The sequence below is a fragment of the Varroa jacobsoni genome, unplaced genomic scaffold (assembly GCF_002532875.2).
Source record: "Varroa jacobsoni isolate VJ856 unplaced genomic scaffold, vjacob_1.0 scaffold_892, whole genome shotgun sequence".
In the NCBI taxonomy this organism is placed as follows: Eukaryota; Metazoa; Arthropoda; class Arachnida; order Mesostigmata; family Varroidae; genus Varroa; species Varroa jacobsoni.
Window position 1 is genome coordinate 352,522 of NW_019213794.1, and position 20,495 is coordinate 373,016.

Genomic DNA, 20,495 nt, shown 5'->3' on the forward strand with positions numbered 1-20,495 from the left:
AAATTATGCTCACGAGAAGCAACAAGATGTATCACGTCGTGTTTTTTGTAACAGAATGTATTACGTGTCTGCTATTACAATTTTCATCTAATTATAATTACTACGGTTCATAGTATTTGCAACACCTAAGAATTTGTTGTATGCCAATATCTGGCATTTCGAATTTGCGTATAAAGCAAGTCCACAAGCGAACAGAAGACAGTAAAAAATGATCGAAAACCATCTTGCTTGGTTGGTTCGCCCCTCGTTCTAATAAACATTTGTTAAACCAACAGCAATTAACACGGCGCCATATTTAATCTTGCCTTGAATTTATGTTTTCCTGTCATAGACTTTCCCTTCATTTGTTTGTACACGAGCAAACAACAACAACCATCGTTGATCGGCGGTGCTGCTACGAGTAATGTTGTTGAACATAAAAATTCTAGTTGCGGCTGTCGCGGTTGGCGGCAAAAGCATGCTAGTGGACACTTCCCTGCTCGATCGGACGCGCAAAGCGTCGCGACGTTTCCTTCGGATTTTTGCTTAATTCCCTGCGTCTACTGCTGTCGGGATATAATAGTGATAGTCAATTTTGTTAACGTTTATCTTTTTCAATTCAGAACTGACTGAGGAAATGGCAACACAAGTTGCGGAGGTCTTGTTGCACCAGTAGCAACCGGCATAGAAGCTTGTGGTCGTGCAAATTATCAAAAAAATCCCAAAATATTCCTAATAACGAATATTATTGTCGCCTGCGGTAACTATGGCGGCGTTCGCCTAAAGTAGTATTTTCTACTCTAGTAGGTCTTTAAAATAGGTACACAGTATTAACGAAGTAAAGAGAGAAGGATTAAAATTTGTAACTGCATTAGGCCTGTCCGCGTACTACACTATATTCGCTGAGAACTTTTGCGAGATGTACTGTGCATATTTATAGCATACAAGCGTCCTGCCATCGAGCGCAATCTGAAGCACGGCGCAGAAGACGTAAGCAATGTACCGAAAAAAAGCTCTTCTAAGTGCAACCTGAAAAAAACCTAGAAAAATAAGCAATACTTTTATCAACTTCTGTAAATATTGGTAGCCTTTTTCGGATCTTCTTGACTAACTACAAGCATTGTGCATGATTTGATATACAATGGATTATAATAAGTTAATTATCTTCCGCTCATGGATTACTTACGTTTCTATGGTTTACCGTAATTATTTGAAAATCACACAGCGTAATGAGATTCGATTATTGAATGAAGCCATGCTCTATTGAGCTTAATAAGTAAGTGCATAAAATATAAAGAATAGTAAAGTGGTACAGGTTTTTAAATACTATACTTACTATATTTATAAGTCAATGTGTCAGTTTTACCATTTAGGATTATATTTAAGGTATATATTTTGCGTTTAGATTCGTTGAATTTGTTTTCCGGTGTTTCATGAAAGACATTTGAATTATCTCACAGATATCAAACCATTAAAAACATTTTTTTAAATACTGAGTTCTGTGCTCGTAGACTACTTCATCACTAGGTCTCTGTGACTTCCGTGTTTCGAGCTCGTGGATAGCGTATTTGTTCGCTAATCTTGGATACGTTGTGGCCTAGGTTCTAACTCGGGCTTCGTTTTGTGATGGCTAGGAGCCAGCTGTCTGATGGATCGCCTAACAGCGATACTGGGCGTACAACTTCAAATATAGAGGTCTCAGTGGCTTAATAAGGCAGAATGCTACAGACAAAGGTATATGACGATCCTTCACTAACAGCCGTTGGTAACACGTGCTCACATTAATACTGACAGAGATATTACCATATAAGATCAGTAGTTGCCTAAGTAAATTCAAGTATATCAAATGGTTTTATAATAATAATAAAAATTTATGTGACTAAATGTACTGTAAATATCTATGCTTCATGATACCCACGTAGACGCAGCACATATTCGAACCAAGCCAGAATTAAAGCTATGTACCACTGAGGAACGACGAAAAACCAGTGCATAAATGGACTCTTTTGACAATAATGCTCCACTTCTGTGTTTTCACGCGGCTTCTGCCGATCGAGGCAGTTTTCGTTCTTTGCCCACTTCGCCACTGGCATGCCTATAGCATGTTTTGAATAGTGGGGGCTCACCCGTGCCTTGCGTCTATGGGTCAAGTCATGTCAATGTCTGCTGCCGGTCTGTGCCTTTTTCATCTGTTTATTTGTTTGTGTTTACGTTTCAGTCCGTGCTGTTGATTCAGTTTTATGCCAGCACACTCTTTTGTCGACGACTCCGACGAGACTGCCTCCTGAACTGCCTGATCCTCACCCTCCACTTGGTGGGACAGCACGCCCATGACGGGCAATGGAACATACTCCCTCTGTCTATAGCGTGACGACACTTTTTCCAGCTCGTTCAACTATCCCTTTTCATAGACATACATACACAAACCCGCATGTACAGACGCCCTTCAGCCAGAGCCTTCTTTCCAGCACCTCGTGACCCCTATTCGTACCGCGCTTCCTTGCCCATTTTCTCTAACGTACCCCCCGAGCTTTTATAACTTTGGCACGCACTCTGCTGTGTAAGTCAACAATGTGCTAAGGACTGGCAGCCGCCAGAGCCACTGTCCCCGCAGCTTCAGCAGGGAGCTGACTGACTCTATGGGGAATCTGCTTAGAAATCCTCCAAGTTCGTACGACGCCCTTATCACCACAAGCTCTCGGAGTTGCCCAGGTCATCCTGCGCAGGTTGCCCTCCACTCCCTAACCGTTTCGAACGCTTTCCCACGCTTTCATGTGCCCCCGAAGAGCTTTCAAGGGTCTTTGCAACTCTGAGTTAATAGTTTCCGAGTCGGACTTCGAGGCTACGGATGCTGCTTCTACTGTTATTACAGCCAGCGCCATTGGCGTCGCCGTTGTTTCCGTTTCTGCTTCTGCTACAAAGAGACAAAAACCTGATCGACGCACTCAGGTGGAAAGTGCGAGAAGGAAAACGGCGACGGGCACCGGGCAACGACAAAACCTGCCACGAATCGTAGAAAAGGTGAAAAGTCTCACTGGCCTTTACGGGAAGAGTCGGATAACAATTACTTATGTTCGTATTTTGCTGATACAGAAATCAAGATGCAACATTGACAGCGAAATCGTGGATCTGGCAGAAATTACTTGAGAATCTACAGTTGCCTATAGTGTTAGACAGTAGCACAGTACTAGGAACAGATGTTTGTTCGTCACCGTAGTGCAGCAGTTATTAAAGATGGTCGGCCCTCTCGAACTTTGCCTCCCGACCATGAGTTAACGTATCGAATGGGAAACGCTTTCATATTTTGCTATAACACTGTGTCTCAGAGTAAATGAGGTGAATCATATTCACAAGTACGAAAGACATACAAGCCTAGAGCCCCTTACAGAAATTTCGATTCTTTTGTTTTTACTACTTACAGCACATGCCAGCAAATCTGCATGTAGAACTCCAACGAATAACACATCACAGCCTGGTACAAGGTACGCTGTTTGTAAGTAGCATTTTACTTTAAGACCTTTACGATACATGTTCACCAGGCAACTTGAGAGAAGTTCGCTGACGTTCGATAGTGGGTCTTGCAATAGCAGGTGCTCGTGGTCACACACCACTCAATATTGCGTTGCTTCCTTGCACTAACTTTCATTTTGTCCTACAACCGCAAGTATTTCTTATTTTAAGCAAATCGTTCAAGTGTCACTTAAGTACTGTTCACGACGAGTTTTGCTCTGTTATCAAAACGGCATTATTTCGTCATCTATGATGAAAGCCATTGCATTATGCTAAAGTTCTTCTAACAGAAATGTCTGCAGGTAATTTTCAATTCATCATATCAACCTTTCAATATAAGTAACTGTAGCTAAAAATGTCTGCAGAACAGTTCAACAGGATAACTGAGCTCTAAATATACCATGATTGAGTTATGAAATTCTAATGTTTTTGCAACGTCATCAAAACGCGATGTTTACCGCGTTTTTCGACGGTGTTTTCCTTTACAGATAGGAACTGCTTTATTTTTAGAGGACAAACATTTGGGCGTATATTTAGAACAGCAAGCTTCTCCTGCAGCAGTACCACATACCAAAATAGTACTATTACTGATAGTTATATATGGATATCTGCGTCGATATTATAGCGAAATTCTTTCGGATTAATCTAAAATTAACATCACGAAAAATAGCCTTTACTCTAGTCTTTCGGCCACGAGCAATCTATTACTTCAGAAAAGTTTCAACACAGACAAACAAATGGAATCATTTTTAGTTATTAGTCTCTTGTGGTGCATGTTGATTTTTTTTTTTTTGATTGAAGATCGCTTACGGCTATAACTATAAAACTATCACGCGAACAAGGGCCGAGTTGCAATCTTATTCATTATAATTCATTTTCTATACGTCTTAGAACCCGTTGCGTTTCCCTGTGTTGTTTTAATAGCCATTCTACTACATCGATACGAGCCAACTTCAGTCTAGGGTAACAAATGGTGACCAGAGTGAGTAACATGTAACTTACGCATCTTAATATAAGATATCTGTAGCAAGAGCATTGACTTCAAAACAGAAATCTAGCAAAATATTTCAAAACGCTTGCAGTCCGAGGGTTCCAACTTCGCTAACTATTATGAACCCTCAGTCATATGATAACTTTTGTGAATTTACGGTAATTCTTACGTGATATATTTCGCTATTCTCAGACTTCGATCGCAAGCTATGCTTCAATTAGTGAGCAATAAGAAGAAACGTTAGATCCACATTATAGAGTCAATTAGTATGTTCAGTAGTATTTAGTAGTATTCAGTACAGTGTTCAGTAGTATAAGAAATAAAGATGGTGAACACATCCTATATAAGATTTTAGCACAGTAATGTCCTAATTAATGAGTGCTCTATTAATGAAGATAAATAATTAGCATATTTCTACTGTAAGGTTTGCGGTATGTAGGTTTAATCTGCAAAGCAGACTATGTGCTAAGTGCATTTAATAATTTTCAATTACATCTCAATTTTACGAGTTATTTCCTACCTTCTAGATTAAGTTGTACCTTAACTAGAATATCTACTATAGTGAAACTGAATCACTGGTAGGACTATCGCGAGGGAAGTGGGGGTGACGGAATATTGTGAACACATACTTTAGCCCAATAAATTTGCGCCCCAGTAAGCTCGCATCGTCAGTGACTGTAGAAGGCAGGCCAAAAACATCTGTGAAATAATAGACCGAGCTGCAAGTGCTTCTAAGCTAAAATGTTTGAATGCTTCTAAATAAATATTTTTCGCCCTAAGAACTATCGTTGTCGATCAGACCCCTTATTAAACCCCCTTTACCCTGATCCCCTTAGGTATAATAATATTTTCTCTTCTATTTAAACTACTGTGCCACAACGGAATTTTACTAATAAAAACATACGGAGAAATATGATATACTGAGTAGAGAATTAGACAAAAAAATAGACAGCAGATCTCTCCTAAGCGTCAGGGCGCCACAGAAGATCAAGGCGACCACGTTCAGTCCCTATATTAGCACAGTGTCGGCTGCAAAGGTTACCATTACAATCGACATCCCAAAAAGAAAAGGGATTGAAACAGCACCACTCGTATCATGAAGGTATCGTTGGATTCAAAGTTTCACTTCTTTTTTCTCTCCTTGTTGGTCTAAGTTCACTTGCATGTGTATTCTCTTTTGGGTATACAACGTATTCAGTTGCGGACTGTTGCAAACATTTTTTCGAGGATTAATTCAGTACAAAAAATATAGAACAAACATTTGTAAGCATTTAGCTTCGTTGCCCAGAATATAGAACATTGTTAGCGCTGCGTACCTCTACCTAGTATCAACTCAAGCTGAATTTACTGGCCGCAAAATATTCTAGTAGTGAAATTAAATTTGTTGTCACATAGCAATGAATCCTCATTTGGTAGACCAGAAAAAGTCGCATGATGCAAGCGATGAGATCTACGTTTTGCATGGCTCCGACGCATACTCAATGATGAGAAATGGCCCTTCACAAAAAGGATTTTGCCGTGACAACAAAAAAGTACAAAACTGTTCTGTATGGATAATCATTGCAAAAACCGTAATCCTATAGTACAGCAATTTGCTTTGTCTATTACAGAACTTCGTCGCCATTTGCGCTCTTGTGTATACCGTTGCCTTGCATGCCCCAGAGGCATCCGCCATTCATTCTATTGGAGGTCACTCCAACTCGTTCCACAAGCAAGACGTAAGTTTGTCCAAGAGTTTGTCAGTAATGCATGATATCGCACCTTCATGCTATGCTATAGACGCATGTTCTCGACGTCAGTATTTGTCTTTCTCGCATTGCAGTAAGAGTGTTGGTAGAGAAATATATCTCAAAATCGAAACAGTTATATGTCAAATGTTTAACGAATTTCCAGTTATTTATGGCTATATAATACGTTTGCAGGACTACGGAAACTATGCTTTCGCTTACAACATAAAAAATGGACATGGCGCCGTAAACGGACGTAAGGAGTCCGGAGGCCACGGAGGTACCGTCGGATCTTACTATATTGGTGATATTGACGGACGTCAAAGGAGTGTCCATTACATAGCTGACAAGCTTGGATTTCGCGCGCAGGTCAAGACTAACGAGCCCGGAACTAAGGTAAAGGCCTAATTTCATTACGCATCCAGCCAATAGTAGCTAGGTCTTTTATAAGGTTGTTTTTCGTTCTTCGTTGCGAGGCTTCATTATACCTTTACTTCTTAGCATTGGCTGATACAGGCACCACCCATATTACATTTTGTCATTAATTATGAAGCTGGGTGTTTTTTCCACCTATCGTTGATTTCCAGACCTCCTATGCCGCCGCCGCCACTGTCTATTCTAGTGCTACCGGCAAAGCTGCTCCGGATGTAGGACTCTACGGGGCAGCCCACGAAGGCGCCGAATACTGAGCTCGCTTCCACGGCTAAAGAGAAAAAAAATACTCCTAAATTCGGATAGACGCCCTGCATTCGCCAAGATGCAATTGAATTCATCAGATATAATTCGCTAAAAGTTTAATCAGTTTTTCACTATGGTACATTGCTGCCGTTTTTGAGAGAAAAAAGAATGAGTCGAATCTGAACGAATTTTCAAAGTTGTACAGCCCGCGATTGTACTCTCCCCACCTCTCCCCCCTATAAAAGGCGGCATCCTGTATAAATACAGTAGCTGAAGCGTTTACCAACAGATAAGGCTGATGAGTGAACCATCTGTGATACCTTCGCCGTTGCTCTTTTGCCAAATGGCGTTCATGCAATACAACACAATGGAAAGTCTTGCTGACTCTTTGGCACTTAAACTTTTCTCATCGTTGGAGCTCCGACCTGTTCGCCATCTTTTCTTGACCTGCTATGTTACTTTAGTTATATATTCTATGATGCACTAGATTTTCCAGAACTAGATATTTATTTTTCAAACTAAGGTCTATTCGATTGAAAATAAATGTTTATTCTGTACGGTAAAAACTACCGTTGTGGTTTGTCACTCCTTTAACAGAAAAATTGAACATGATAATAATAATATATATTGGGACAGAATAGTTATCGTTACTTGGCCTCGAACAGCGTTAGACAAGCACAATGTTATACTTTTCGTCATAACAGATAAAATGACGTTTATGATTATTATGTAGATCTCGAAAAACTCACCAGTTGTTTTACTTGCCTCACAAACTCTTAACTGCTCTTCAGAAAACTACCTCGTTATCCTCCACATTTCCTTCGAGGGTTTACATTAGAACCTATGGAAAGTCCTTTGCGCTTCTCAACATCAAAGTGATTCTTTACATAGACGCCGCTTTCATTGCAGAACAAAAACACCAGTGTCTATGCATGTGTGAAAAATGGCTAGGAGCTAAACTTTTTGATTACTCACGGAAAAATGCGTACGAACAAGAACATCTGTGTGAACAAAAATGAGTTGTGTATCTAAAATCTAAAACTATTTTTTTTTCGAATCATCTGAACTTATCTATGTTTTACAAATTGTTTAAAAGCAGTATGACCTGATGCTGATATTATCATGTTTTGCCGCTCAAACAACATGGTACAAATCGTCCACGTTAGAAAAATCTCGACGACATTCACATTTAAACAAGAACTTAAAATGAGTTCATAGAAACGTGAACAATGTTTACCGTGAGTGACCCTTTAAAACAAATACAAATATGAAACCACGCCAAATTCTTATGGTGTGAAATTTTTAATAGTACTAGTAGAATAAGAAATAGCACAAATTTACAAAGACAGCTATCGTATTATATACTTTATAAAACTTTAAACGTGAACTATTTTCACTGATGTAAAGAGAATAAAATAACACAACCTATTGATTATCACCAGCGCCAAAACCTAACTATCTTGATTATTACTTTAAATACAAATTTCAGAAGAAGAAGCCTGAGCAAAAAGGCTTCTAAGTTAGAGGTTATCGTGACAACAGGAAGTGGGAAAATATCTAGATAATTATGTGTTTCAATAGAGCGCTGTTACGAAGATATAAAAACTATAATAATTAAGCATTGTACCGAAAAAGGGTTTAATATCGTCTAGTATCATCTCTGTCTTTATTTTGATGTAAAGCGTCTAAGCGGACTCCTGTGTAGGACGGCGAAAAAAATTAACTAGCGAAGAAACACCGAGGGAATTTTACTGACTTCTACAGTTTTTGCAATATATGATTATCTCTATACCCTTTCCTTTCAAACAATACTTCATTAACTGTAGTTTCGATTGTTTCCAAATAAATATAAGAACTGAATTTTTTTCGGTGGACATAATAGGCTTAGGGCTTACACTTTCTTATATACAATAATAGTTTCAGCACAGTGGCGCGTCCAATGCTGATTACTCATTGACTAAAAATAATACGAAAGAATTAAAATCGATCGCCCCAGCAAGAACTGCCCTTGTTAAGTGACTGCTAGTTTATGACAAGACCAATGCAATATGCGCATATCTTGTAACGAAAAAATAAATCAGTAAACACCGAGTGGCGCTTCTTGTTGAGGTTGAAAGGCAAGACCCGTTTTAGCTTAGCTTAAAATATTAACGTAGCTTTGCTATTACAGAAAACCACTGATTGCACTGTTGGTTAGCGCAGTTTTATAAAAAAAAAAAATAAATAATCAGATAAAACAAAAAGTTTCACATGTTTTTTTTAACGTCTACCCCTTCCCTCCGTTTGAGAAAAGAATTAAATTATCAGGGACCAGCACTAAAAACAGCTTGCAATGCTCGGATGACTACCCACAAGGACGTTCTTTTCGTAACGAACATTTTGCTCGGCAGCGTTTCGCTTAAAAAACGTCTGGAATTGTGTAAGCGTGTCGGAACGGTACGAATCCAGTAGCAGCAGCGAGAAATGCAGGAAACTAGAAAAACATTGGCAAAAATATGTCAAACTGAATAGGCTGTTGATAACGTAAATATGTAAAAAAAAAAAAAAAAAAAAAAGCAATAACTGTGAGTGGTAACACATTCGATACAGTATGGATTGGATCGATGTTGCAGTGATGTAGGATAATGCAGCGAAGCCACAGGTAGGCCTTTAAGATAAATGTTACGGAAAAAATTCCAAGTAAGACTATGTGCTTGTGTGTGATTTACGTATGATTTTGGTATAATTGTAAATATTAAATTAAGTCCAGAGTTCTTGGGTGTTCATTCCAATAGCTTTTAGTGTGTCGCCACCATTTTGGCGTTTCAAACAAGTCAAAAGAAACTTAATAAGTTTCCTTGACATCTTCCCCATATCACACACATTTGTAGTGGTAATTAAGCCAGTGGAATCTTTTTTGGCTTCACTATTAAGCCTGATTTACAGTTCATTAACATACCAATTAGAGCAATGTAAATGAACTCTTTCGCTAGTAATGTTACAACGATGCAAAGAACAACACTAGTTTTAAAAAATAGCAAAAGTCTTCTAAAAAGGTATAATATTCGGGGAATAAAAGGAATTCGCAGTGTTTTTACCTCTGGAAAACATCTACATTAGAATCGTACGTATAAATATGCATGATCTTCTTGAACCGCCTGAATTAATTAATTAATAATGAAAAAAAAAAGCATTAGCATCAATCCAGAATTAATTTCGATGTTACGAAAATTTCAATCTCTATCAAAATCAATTCTCTATGTTCTTTGAATATGTTATAAATCAGTAGTTTATTCATAAGATCAATAGCTAGTTTATAAATAGCTAATTAATTTGATATATAGTTTAAGCAACAGTAGCGTTACACGGCGCAACACACCAAATAGCTTCTGTTAAATCATCTCAAGCGCGGATTTAGCATATGCGCTGCTAAAAACCGAAGGCTGAGTTGCAAATCTTACCATCGTCGGTATCCGATTGTGACTGACTTGCACCTTGTACATTGCAACACTCAGTGATTGTGGAGGTGAGGGCTGTGACGACTGATCCCTCCATACAGCCCCCAGACAGTCAGACAGACGGACTAACACGACCGCCCTTCCTATACTCGTCGGCTGTAGATCATCACCGCTACACTCCTGCAGAAAGTCCCGTACACCTCGTACGGATGCTGCTACAACTGCCGCTGCAAAAGAGCTTCCGTGCTATGACGACGACGGCGGCGTCAAGCAATCGCTACTGCTTCGCGTCGTTCGACGCCATTCGTTACGTTGTTCCTTCGATGAATGATAAAGGAACTTAGAGGTAAATCTAGTGTGAGAAGGCTCGTCTGGTTGTGTCGACCGACGAAGGATGAGATGAGAGTCAAAAGAGGAATCTCAGAGAGAGAAAGCTGTTTTACTCTTGACGTCAGCCCCTGTTAGGAGTCCTGAGTCGAGTTGCTGAAGCTTCTTTTGCTGTAACTCGTGCGGCACAAAGAAGTGTGCAAGTATTCGCTGCCTTCTGGCACTTGTCCTGCAGGCACTAACTGAATGTCCGTGGATGCAATCGCAGACGAGCTGCCGATCCCAGCGTCCTCAGACACGCGAGTTCTTCGACAAGGGCTAAAGGCTGAGCGCCATTAGCTGAAACGGAAACAGTGAAAGAAGTTTACATAGTTTGTTTTCAGATTCGCCAATTTAGCTCATATATAGCGTAGTAGTCACCTGTATAAGACACCACCAATTTTTCGCGTCGTGTAACAAATTCGAAGGTGTTTGTATAAGACAGCACGGAGAAACAAGTATTTTAAAGTATACGCGCAAAGTTAATGTAACACTGCTAAGTCATGGCTTCCAAGCCGGAAGACGGTTGTACTCTACTCAATCAGGGTAGTTAAAATTCGGGCCTTGTAGGCCCGCACAGAACCTCACATTTAGCCAAGAGAAAGCCCAGGAGTCACTCACGAAAGGAAGAGAAAAAGTGAACGAAAAAAGGATTTCCGGCAATGATGACTTTTTCGTCGCGTTCCGTCCCTCAAGTGTTGCCGCTGCTTCACACCAAGCTAAGCCCGATGACTCTTGAGAGGCCAGACCGTCCCGGAGACCAGGAAGGCAGGAAAACCAGGAGATGCAAGAAAGACTCGAGGGTGGAGCCGAGGCGGCCAGACAAGGGGACGAACACTTTGCTGAGGATCACTGGGTTGAAGATTGTGCCGGTTGGCTTACCCTCCCACTATGAGTCGGCTAGGTGTCTACTAGCAGACAAAGCGGCTACGCGCGTCTGCGTCCATCAAAGGCTTCTGAACGCTGATGCCTTCTAACATCTCTTAAAACACATCTTGAAAACACGCCCAATCCATACTGGCTGACAGCCATTCAGTCTCGTAGCGTTTTGTCGGTCCTGTTGCCACTACAATACGATTTTCGAAAAACACTATAATGCAAAGACTGTTGTAATGGAATAGATACGAACTAGACCTCTATGTTTTAAGAAGGTACTTGTCGTTGTCGAGACAGTATTCATAATAATAATAGTCTAATAATGTGCTGGCCTTACGGAGGTTCCAACCTTGTGACGCTAGTTAGAAGAAGTTGGTAAGCGCAATAGTGTTCTCTATCTAACATATCCTTCAAGAGATTATTTTAAAAATAGATGATCTATTATCTTTGATCTCCTGTATCAACATCAGTTCCAGAGTTACACTCATAGAATTAACCTAAGACGGAAAGAGTTTACGGATCTTCATTTCGAGAAAAATACACCCCAAGGATTATTTGCACGTCGTTCCTTATGTAGGCAGATGAGCAAAACCTACTGAGCGTTTTTTGTCACCCATAAACTAAATTTCTTCCCAGCCATTTTTAGATCACTGATTAAGTTAAATATACTGCTCGTATCAAACTTTTTTTACACATTTGTACCTTTATTTTTATTATAAAGGTTTGAAATGTTGCATTAAATTTAAATAATAGACGAATATTTTATATTCAAATTAAAAAGCAACTTTTATCTGACGTGAATTGAGTGTGCTTGAATCATAGTATATTTAATATCAATGAAGCCACGTTGTAGGACCATAAATTGTATTTGATTTAACAAATGGTTTGAAAAAACTTACAGACCTCGCGGCACTATCAATGCTGTGATTTATGCTGCAATTATTGTTATTGTGTTGCAATGTTAATAGTGATTACTTCTAGCACCCTTCAGAGAAGTGTAGCCTTTTGTTGATGTTCGCGATTTCAAAAAACTGTCTAAAAGTCACCGCTATAGATTTTTTTCACAACAATTCTGCTTGAATCATTTATAAAACCGGCTAAATATAAGCACTTTATTTAGACAAGAAAAACATTTAGTAATTTAGACACCCAACTTGTGTATTTAAAGGCGATATGTCTCCAATCATTATTATCGTAACGTTATGTATGATTAAGATGAGTCAACTAGAATCCTGATCATGTGATCGTTCTAGTATGAGTGACTTGACAGGCACGAGATGAAAAATTTTGGTCCGTTGTATATCTTACAGTCAAGCCTATCGTTACAAGACTATATTCTATTTAAAGACTTGTAAAGCACTTAAATCATTGCACGAAGTATGTCAACCGTAAGTTCGACCGCCTGACTCATCGAATCTAGCGTTTTGATACTAATATATCTCACTTCTTACCACTTTGTACTCGAACAAATTCTTTACACGGCAGAAGTAATACCCCGTTCATGAATAAACCCTTCAATAAATAATAAATAATAAAGAGTTCATTCGTAGCCACGCGTCGCCTTCAGAAAATGGTACATGCGTGCATGTACATATTGCAATGGGTCAATTATTATGATCTATGAATACACATCTATGGCTGTATAAGCTCAGATCGAGTCACTGTGAAGCGCTCGTTCCAACCAGCCTACGACAAAGCTACGTGAGTTTGCTTCAATATACGTGCATCAACTAGATTCTTAACGTCGACTAGAGAGAGTGCTGACTTCCATAGTAAATTAGCTCCTTTAGCTAACGGATTTTACGAGCAGATTCACAATTCAGAAAGCCTTTGCCTACAAAATAATACTTCTGTCTCTATTTTCTAATTATTCCTTTCGAATATTAAAAGGAACTGCCTCACAGTGCATTCCTCGGTTCAAGCAACAGCATAGTAGAATTGAAACTCAGTTCAAACTAATACAATGAAAAACCTATATGGTACACTATGGATATTTTTTTAAATATTTCGTACAACGCGAAGCGCATTGCCGTGTGGACAGAGCTCAAAGATAACATGTTATTATGTGGGATATCTGTGTAACTGTGATATATGGTATATATAAAGTTTATTTTCAAACAAAAATGGGCGGTTTTTTTAATCAGTACTATTTGTAGCTGTGTCTTTTTGAAAAAAGGCCATTCATACAAGAATGTCTTACTGTATATTAAAAATAAGCGTGTAAATAACTTTTACACTAATAGTTTTATTCACGCATTATTTTGCAATATTTTGCGAACTTACAAAAAAAAAAGTTAACGGGGGTGTTCCCTCCATGTAGAACGTTTCCACGATCTATCGTGTCTGCCCTCGAAAGCGTTCGCGAGTAGCCCACCCTTCACCACTCTGTCGCTCGGTGTCTTCCTGTCTCCGACTCAATTCTTTTTCCCTACTCGGAAGTTCAGGGCGAGCCGACACAGTTATGTGAAGGAGGCAGAAGGATGGCACTTAAACTCATTCCGCTGATTCGAATCGTTGTCGTTGGCGTTAGTGATACCGCTCGGAACGATGTCGGCGGTGACGGTGGTGGCAACGGTGTCGTCTGCACCGGATGACTTTCTCGCGTCCTCTTTCTCGTTTTCCTCTTCCCTCTCGTCCTCTACTGCACACACAAACACAGTTTCTCGATCGCTTGAGTTCCCGCTCATTCGGGACTATGTTTTTCTCTCTCTCATTTTCACCGCTCTCACACAAGACATCAGTTTACACTAGATATGCTAGTCCTTAGCTCTCTCGACCTCTCTGAGTCCCCCAACCTCACACTCGCCGCCTCATTAAACATAACGAACTTCTTCCCGCGTCAACTGTTGTGCGCCCTCCGTCCTCACAAACGGGCCCTCCGTGACTACCTCTCTGGCTGGAGTTTCTCCTCTATTCCGTTTGCCGCTCACGCGCGGCACCTCATGTCGCCGAACAGGACTGCGAGCAGTGAAGCTGTGGGAGCAAGACGAACTGTGTCTAGGAGCATGTGTCTATGTGTAGTTTTCGTCTCGTCGTATGTCTTTCGTGTGCTAGACAAAAAGAGAAAGCCTTGTCTGGCGCCGCTCGTGTGCATCGCACGTTTTCTTCCTTTTTCGCTGTTGTCGTCGCTACCAAAAAGAGGCTTGCAGTCTGCCTTACCCGCTTTATTGTGGCCAGCGCCACGAGTACCTTAGTAGTGAATACCCCATCTTCGGCATCACACAGCCTAGGTACTATCTCATTTCTCCTTATACATCTTCCCTGTACTGCGTTCACGGTACAAGCCGCGCTTGCCCTGCTTCTCATTCTCTTAAATGCAATTCCGCATTTCGTTGTGGACTGCCTGTCTGGCTGCCTGGTCATTCCGTTGGTGGCAGGCATCCTGTGTAAGCACGAACGAGCACAACCGTTTGCGTTTTAGAGTACGCAACTCACCCCCTATCCTAGTTCCATCTCCCCGAGAAAGCAAAGGGGTAGAAAAAAAGAGACTCTATTGCGGTGGGTGATAGGGTTGAAAGCGGGGGTGAATAGTAAAGCGGGCTGTAGCGACGGGAGGACAATAAGGGTTGTGTGAGGTGGAGGAAATTTCAGGCTGAGAACCAGGAAGAGGTACGTTATAAGCAAAGGTGGAGGGGGGACGCAGTAGCAGGGGTGGGAACGTTTTTCAAGTTTCAAAATGCCACTCATTACCCTTTCCCCGTTCCCTAGGCTAGCCGTAACCCCCTGCTTCTCGACAGACTATGGTGTCCCGCTCCCCCCAACCTCCCTTGTCTTGACTGCTTCATGAGTAAAGCATTCATTCCACGTTGTAATACACAGGCGCACGCACAGATCCACAAACCTGCAAGCATCCTTTGCGTGTGCTTTCTCCCACTTCCTGCAAATGCCCCATAGCGAATGCCTAAGCAAGGGCATTTCGTTCCAGGGGTTCTTCCGTGCACACGCGCTTTTGCCCTGAAGAGCCTCTTTTCTCCACTCTATGATTGGACGTAGAGTCTCGCGGATGCGACGGACAGAAAAAAAGACGAAAATCGAGCAAGCGAAGTCTTTATCTCGGCACAGGTTGAGCGCGGGTACTTGCACGTCGCTTGACATGCCGCTCTGTCTGGCTCGACTGTTCCTAGAAGCAGATAAGAAGAGACAATGAGATCAAAAAGCAACTTCTTTTACTTCACAGAGTCGCAAGACAGCACACAAAATACATGTTGATTTTCTACTGAAAGAGGCTACAATTTTTCGGGAACTTAATTTGATCAGCTCTTCGCTTGTGGAGCATTGAACGAAGTAGGCCGCGTGATTTTTACAACCACCATAGAAACAAGCTGCTACACATACAGGTGGCAAAGCTGCCGTAACTTGAGTATGTTAGCTCCAATGAACGCAAGTGATTTCTTCTTTTCTCTACAAAAACTTCCGGAACAATTTTAAATTATGAAACAGGTCTTTGGAACACCAACAAGTGTCTTGACGTTTAAAGTTTATTCCGCAGTACCCTGTTTATGCACTTCTTTCGCAATTTAGGCGCACTTGTGAAAGGACTTGTAGAAATTCAAAGCTCACTGCCTCAATAAAGGAAAAGAAACAACTAGGTTTTTATTATATGTTTGTTTCATGTTTTCTTCCGACCCATCCTCAAGCACTTCCATAAGAAATATCCGATCCCAATTGATTGGTGTCCTAGTGTACTCAGTAATAAATATTCAGTCCTCAAGACCTTGAGTACTTTTCTCGGATATAAGGCAATCGCACCAGGAACTATTTCTGCGTTTATAAATAAACCAAAATTAAGGGCAATATACAGAATCTGCACAAAGAAAAACAAAGATAACACACAGGTCACACCCTGCGAGGCTCTACTCTAGAAAAAGGTGTAGATGCATATAATTACATACACATAATGTATAATATTTTTCCATTAAAATCTCTAATATGTCGGTCGTTACTGGATAAACCTCGTATTGGAGTTGATATTTGTGCCAAAGGTGGTAACGTTTGCTTCTACTGTCAGAGAAGTGCTTTCCACTCTAAGAATCCGCGTAACTTTTTTTTTAGAGTGCATAATCTACAGTTTTACATCTCTTATATACCTCTAGACAAAATCCTTCACACACCATCTATAGTATAGTCAGAAAAATATACAATACCTTCGTAATATTCTACTATGATTTCACACAGATGTTACTAATTATAACATCAATATGTACGGAACATTGACAGCTGTGACCTCACAACCTTATACCTACTTAAAATAAGACAAGATCTAAACGTGACATACAGAGCGATTTATTCAACACGGATCTCCAGCGCAATTCCGCTCGCAGCTTATCGAGCTTTTTTTAGAGAGGCGTATGCCACATATTGGTTGCCATCCAAGGTGACTTTCGCATACTTGTTTTGTATCCATGGTGCTGACCATGAAGATGACATGTGGTACCCAACAAATGCGAGGATCCCCCGGCGTCGCCCGAAACAATCTGAAATTTACTTCAGCTTCTTCTTGGGACGGAGATTATTGCAATGTCCACACTTGCGCTTACGGCAGTTGTGCGCTTTTGGGTGCAGACGAGCATAGCATTTACGGCAGATCATCTTATCGCAGTTGTATTTCGACGCCAGAATACGAAGAGAGGGCTCAATCACACCACCTGATTATATGTAATAAAAGCAACGAAATTAGTACAGATATCCGTAAAGAAAGATTATTACAAATCCCACAAGTCAAATTACTTTAGCAAATATTGTACCAACAACCAAAAATCAGGAAAGAACTAATGCTCGCCTTCGTTCGTGTCTAAATGAGCTCGTTTAATAATATTTAGCAGTTCTAAAGCCTAAAGCCTCAAGTATTACACGGATTAAATGAATGTTTGTAACCAGCACATTATATAAACACATAGCACATGCAATTCAAACGAATAAGTGAGGTTGTAAAAATACACTAAGCATGCTATCATCAGTAATTCCATCAATTTTTATTCCTATCCATTTCGCTGTTTCTGATCAGGACTTTGAGCGTTGGCTAATAGTTCACTGTGCAAACACAATCTAAACAGTTTGTATATTACAATGTAGATATTAAGCTATTAATGTCGACCTGGCAAAGTACTTCAGCTCTGTGTGAGCTGAAGCTACCTGAAAACGAGGTAGATTTTTAGCTTTTTTTTTATAAACGCTCGTAACCAGGTCACAGACTAACAACATTCTTTGACATGCACAAAGTCATATATAAGAACAATTATAATAACATTATAAACGCATTAGTTATAGTAACATCAACTGAGGAGCGAGCGGTGGCCACAGAGCTGCTATTCTGCAACAGATCCCATTAGCGACTCACAGCATTTGATAAAAATGGACATAATATGAAAATTTTAACTAAATATATGTTAGCGCCCTTCTATATCGAGAACGTTATGAAGTTCCGCTGACGACTCAAACAGGGGCTATTTTTCTTGCACCCGTTTCCATCTACGACCCCATCCATTGGTGCATTCGTAGAAGAACAAAGTGCTTTTTACGATCGACAATTACCTAAAAAAGCTTTATCTCAATAACATTTCATAGGAGCTACCCTAAGTACACGTAGTATATGTACAATATGTATAATACACATAGGTTTGAATAATTTAACCGTCTCAAAGCAAGTCTCCCTAAATATCTCATAAATATTGAAACATATTGAAGCATATTTTAGGTTGCGTACCCCTCAGTCTAGCGTTGAGAACTAAGGTCTTGTTTGAAAGCGTAGGCGTGATAATCGAGTTTTCGTCATACGCATGGGTACCCCATGATAGACGCATTTGATCGACAGGCACCTGGAAACACGTAATAGCCAAAAGAAACAATGGACAGGGTTGTTAATTAGCAGGCCTTAGTGAAACTGAAATAGAAAATCTACCCGTGTCACTTAATTTCGTTACGCCACCCCTTGTGCCGCAATAGCGTGTTGTGGGTATGTCGATACATTTTCCGTTTAAATATTATAAAGATAAAATCCTTATAATAATCGGTTAGGTAAAATTCTACTGAATTCAAACGTTATGGTATTACGAACTTCGTATCACAGTTATAACTTTGATACCGGATTTCTGATCGTAGTTGGGGGCACGTGCAGCTATTTTGCGAGTTAAATCAATCGATTTTGGGACTATACATACGTTTGTGACCTCTTCTAAATGGCACATGAGATCCCCGAAAGAAGACCCATTTTCCACCTCACAAGGGATCGTCTGCCCATCGATCGACTGCACGAAGATCTGCATCTTAATGTCGCCCTGAAATTATCCCGCATCAGTATAAGTTATTGATGTCTGATTAATATAACTATAATGCAACTGTAATGCACTAACTGAAAGGATTAAATCGCAATAACTGGCATGGTGCAAATTTGAGCGTTTTTCGATTCTATTCGGATGTAACGATCATTATTCTATGGCGAACCATGCAATCGGCTTGGCCTTAGCAAAAAGATATGTGTCACATGGGTGCACGAATGTAAAACCTGGTAATAGAGTAGAATATCACAACGTGTTTCAGTCAATCAGTGAATCAGTATAGGGGCCACGCCAGAGATCAAGCTATGCTTATTTGCTCGTGCCAAGCTTTGCCATTTGAACACTTGCAACGTTTGTGAAGTCAAGTATTTTCAGCAAATCACTCACATAACACATTTTCTTTGAAACTTGGTTAAACACGACTAAAACAAGTAATTTAAACACGAGTACTCACTGCTAGCCACCAACCTTGCGATGCAAAAGACTATACTAATGATCTTTGTCTGCCAGCTTAATCGACAGAGGACAGTTGGCAACAGACCCGACTGCCCGCGAAAATTTGAATTGGAAAACTGAGGATCTTAGATCTATCATATTAAATTTTGCAAGTAACGATTTCGCCGCAACAATGCTATTACCAATTGTCTTCTAATGTTCAGCAATTTTCATAGAATAAAAGAAAAAACTGTGCACTCTGCAACTTTATAAAACTGATAAGAAGACCCTTGATTCGAATTTACACAAAGCCTGATCATTTTTGATTGAGTTTATTAAAATTAACCCAACGAACTGCTACTCTACGCACCTGGACGGCATTTATGTAGTACATTACACACCACAGAAATGGCCCATCAAGTCTAAATCTAAAAAAAAAATAGATATTTAAAAAACATATGAACCTTGCATAACGAATGCTACCTTAAACAAAATGCAGTTTGTACAGTGAAAGATGCTATTTTGTTCTAATAGTACTAATAATAATAAAATTCAATATAATTATATAATATATATAGGCTATATAATAATAATAATAGTCAGGTGTATACAGTATAAAGGCAAAAAAATGCGACTGTATCATTGTATGACAGAGACACACGTAAATCAAAGCCTATGAGATACTATATATTGCTTTAACGGAGATCATATGCGGGTTGCTCAATAATAAGTCTAGCTTTAATTGTGACCACCAGTTCGTATGGTACTGGGTGGTATATTTACCCACAAATTCGGAGACAGATAAGGAAAACAAGTCGACTTTGGCGAAAATAACCCTGGAGTAGACTTGACAAATGTTCGACTAGAGGTGATCTTCGGATTTGCTATAGAATCTTTGTCAAGCATGTAGTAGCGTTGCCATATTGTTTTGGTAATTAGTGCTATATACTGACCTTAAAGCTGAAGTTCCACGGAGGCTATATGCGTTAGCTGATTACTTTTTTTAGCCAGTTGCTGGTCTTCAATTGCGTCTGCAGAGAGATACATACAACGACGACAACAACAAACACGCATATAACGAGGTGAAAAAAAAAAATCATAAGTAATAATAATAGTTATTATTATTAACACTATTCGGACCCGCTGCGTTACGTCATTACCTCGAATTTATGGCAACAGCTAAAAACTACCTTTTTTGAGAGTTTTGTTAAATGTCCTTGGC

At 39.9% G+C, this 20,495-nt stretch overlaps 2 protein-coding genes and 1 long non-coding RNA gene across 5 annotated transcripts; 1 reads left to right on the forward strand and 2 right to left on the reverse strand.

Moving 5' to 3' along the window:
- The first annotated feature begins 5,473 nt into the window (after positions 1–5,473).
- Positions 5,474–7,455, forward strand: LOC111264736 (adult-specific rigid cuticular protein 15.7). Its single transcript, XM_022840859.1, has 4 exons — positions 5,474–5,582; positions 6,091–6,198; positions 6,403–6,603; positions 6,795–7,455. The coding sequence occupies exons 1-4, from the start codon at positions 5,577–5,579 to the stop codon at positions 6,894–6,896; spliced, it is 417 nt and encodes a 138-aa protein (XP_022696594.1). The 5' UTR covers positions 5,474–5,576; the 3' UTR covers positions 6,897–7,455.
- A 2,702-nt stretch (positions 7,456–10,157) lies between these two features.
- LOC147752915 (uncharacterized) lies at positions 10,158–16,737 on the reverse strand. The gene is made up of 2 exons (XR_015312777.1): positions 15,406–16,737; positions 10,158–10,988 (listed from the first exon to the last, which is right to left on the reverse strand). It is a non-coding gene; the product is annotated as an uncharacterized LOC147752915 (long non-coding RNA).
- An 88-nt stretch (positions 16,738–16,825) lies between these two features.
- On the reverse strand, positions 16,826–19,444 carry RpL40 (ribosomal protein L40). Of its 3 annotated transcripts, none has more exons than XM_022840861.2 (4): positions 19,293–19,444; positions 18,722–18,838; positions 18,268–18,379; positions 16,826–17,209 (listed from the first exon to the last, which is right to left on the reverse strand). In XM_022840861.2, exons 2-4 carry the CDS (start codon positions 18,824–18,826, stop codon positions 17,046–17,048), a joined length of 381 nt encoding a protein of 126 aa, XP_022696596.1. In that variant the 5' UTR covers positions 18,827–18,838; positions 19,293–19,444; the 3' UTR covers positions 16,826–17,045. The 3 variants fall into 3 exon arrangements, with proteins under 3 accessions (XP_022696596.1, XP_022696595.1, XP_022696597.1); XM_022840860.2 differs by having other exon boundaries at positions 19,226–19,365; XM_022840862.2 differs by lacking the exon at positions 19,293–19,444 and adding an exon at positions 19,066–19,084.
- Between the last annotated feature and the right edge of the window lie 1,051 nt (positions 19,445–20,495).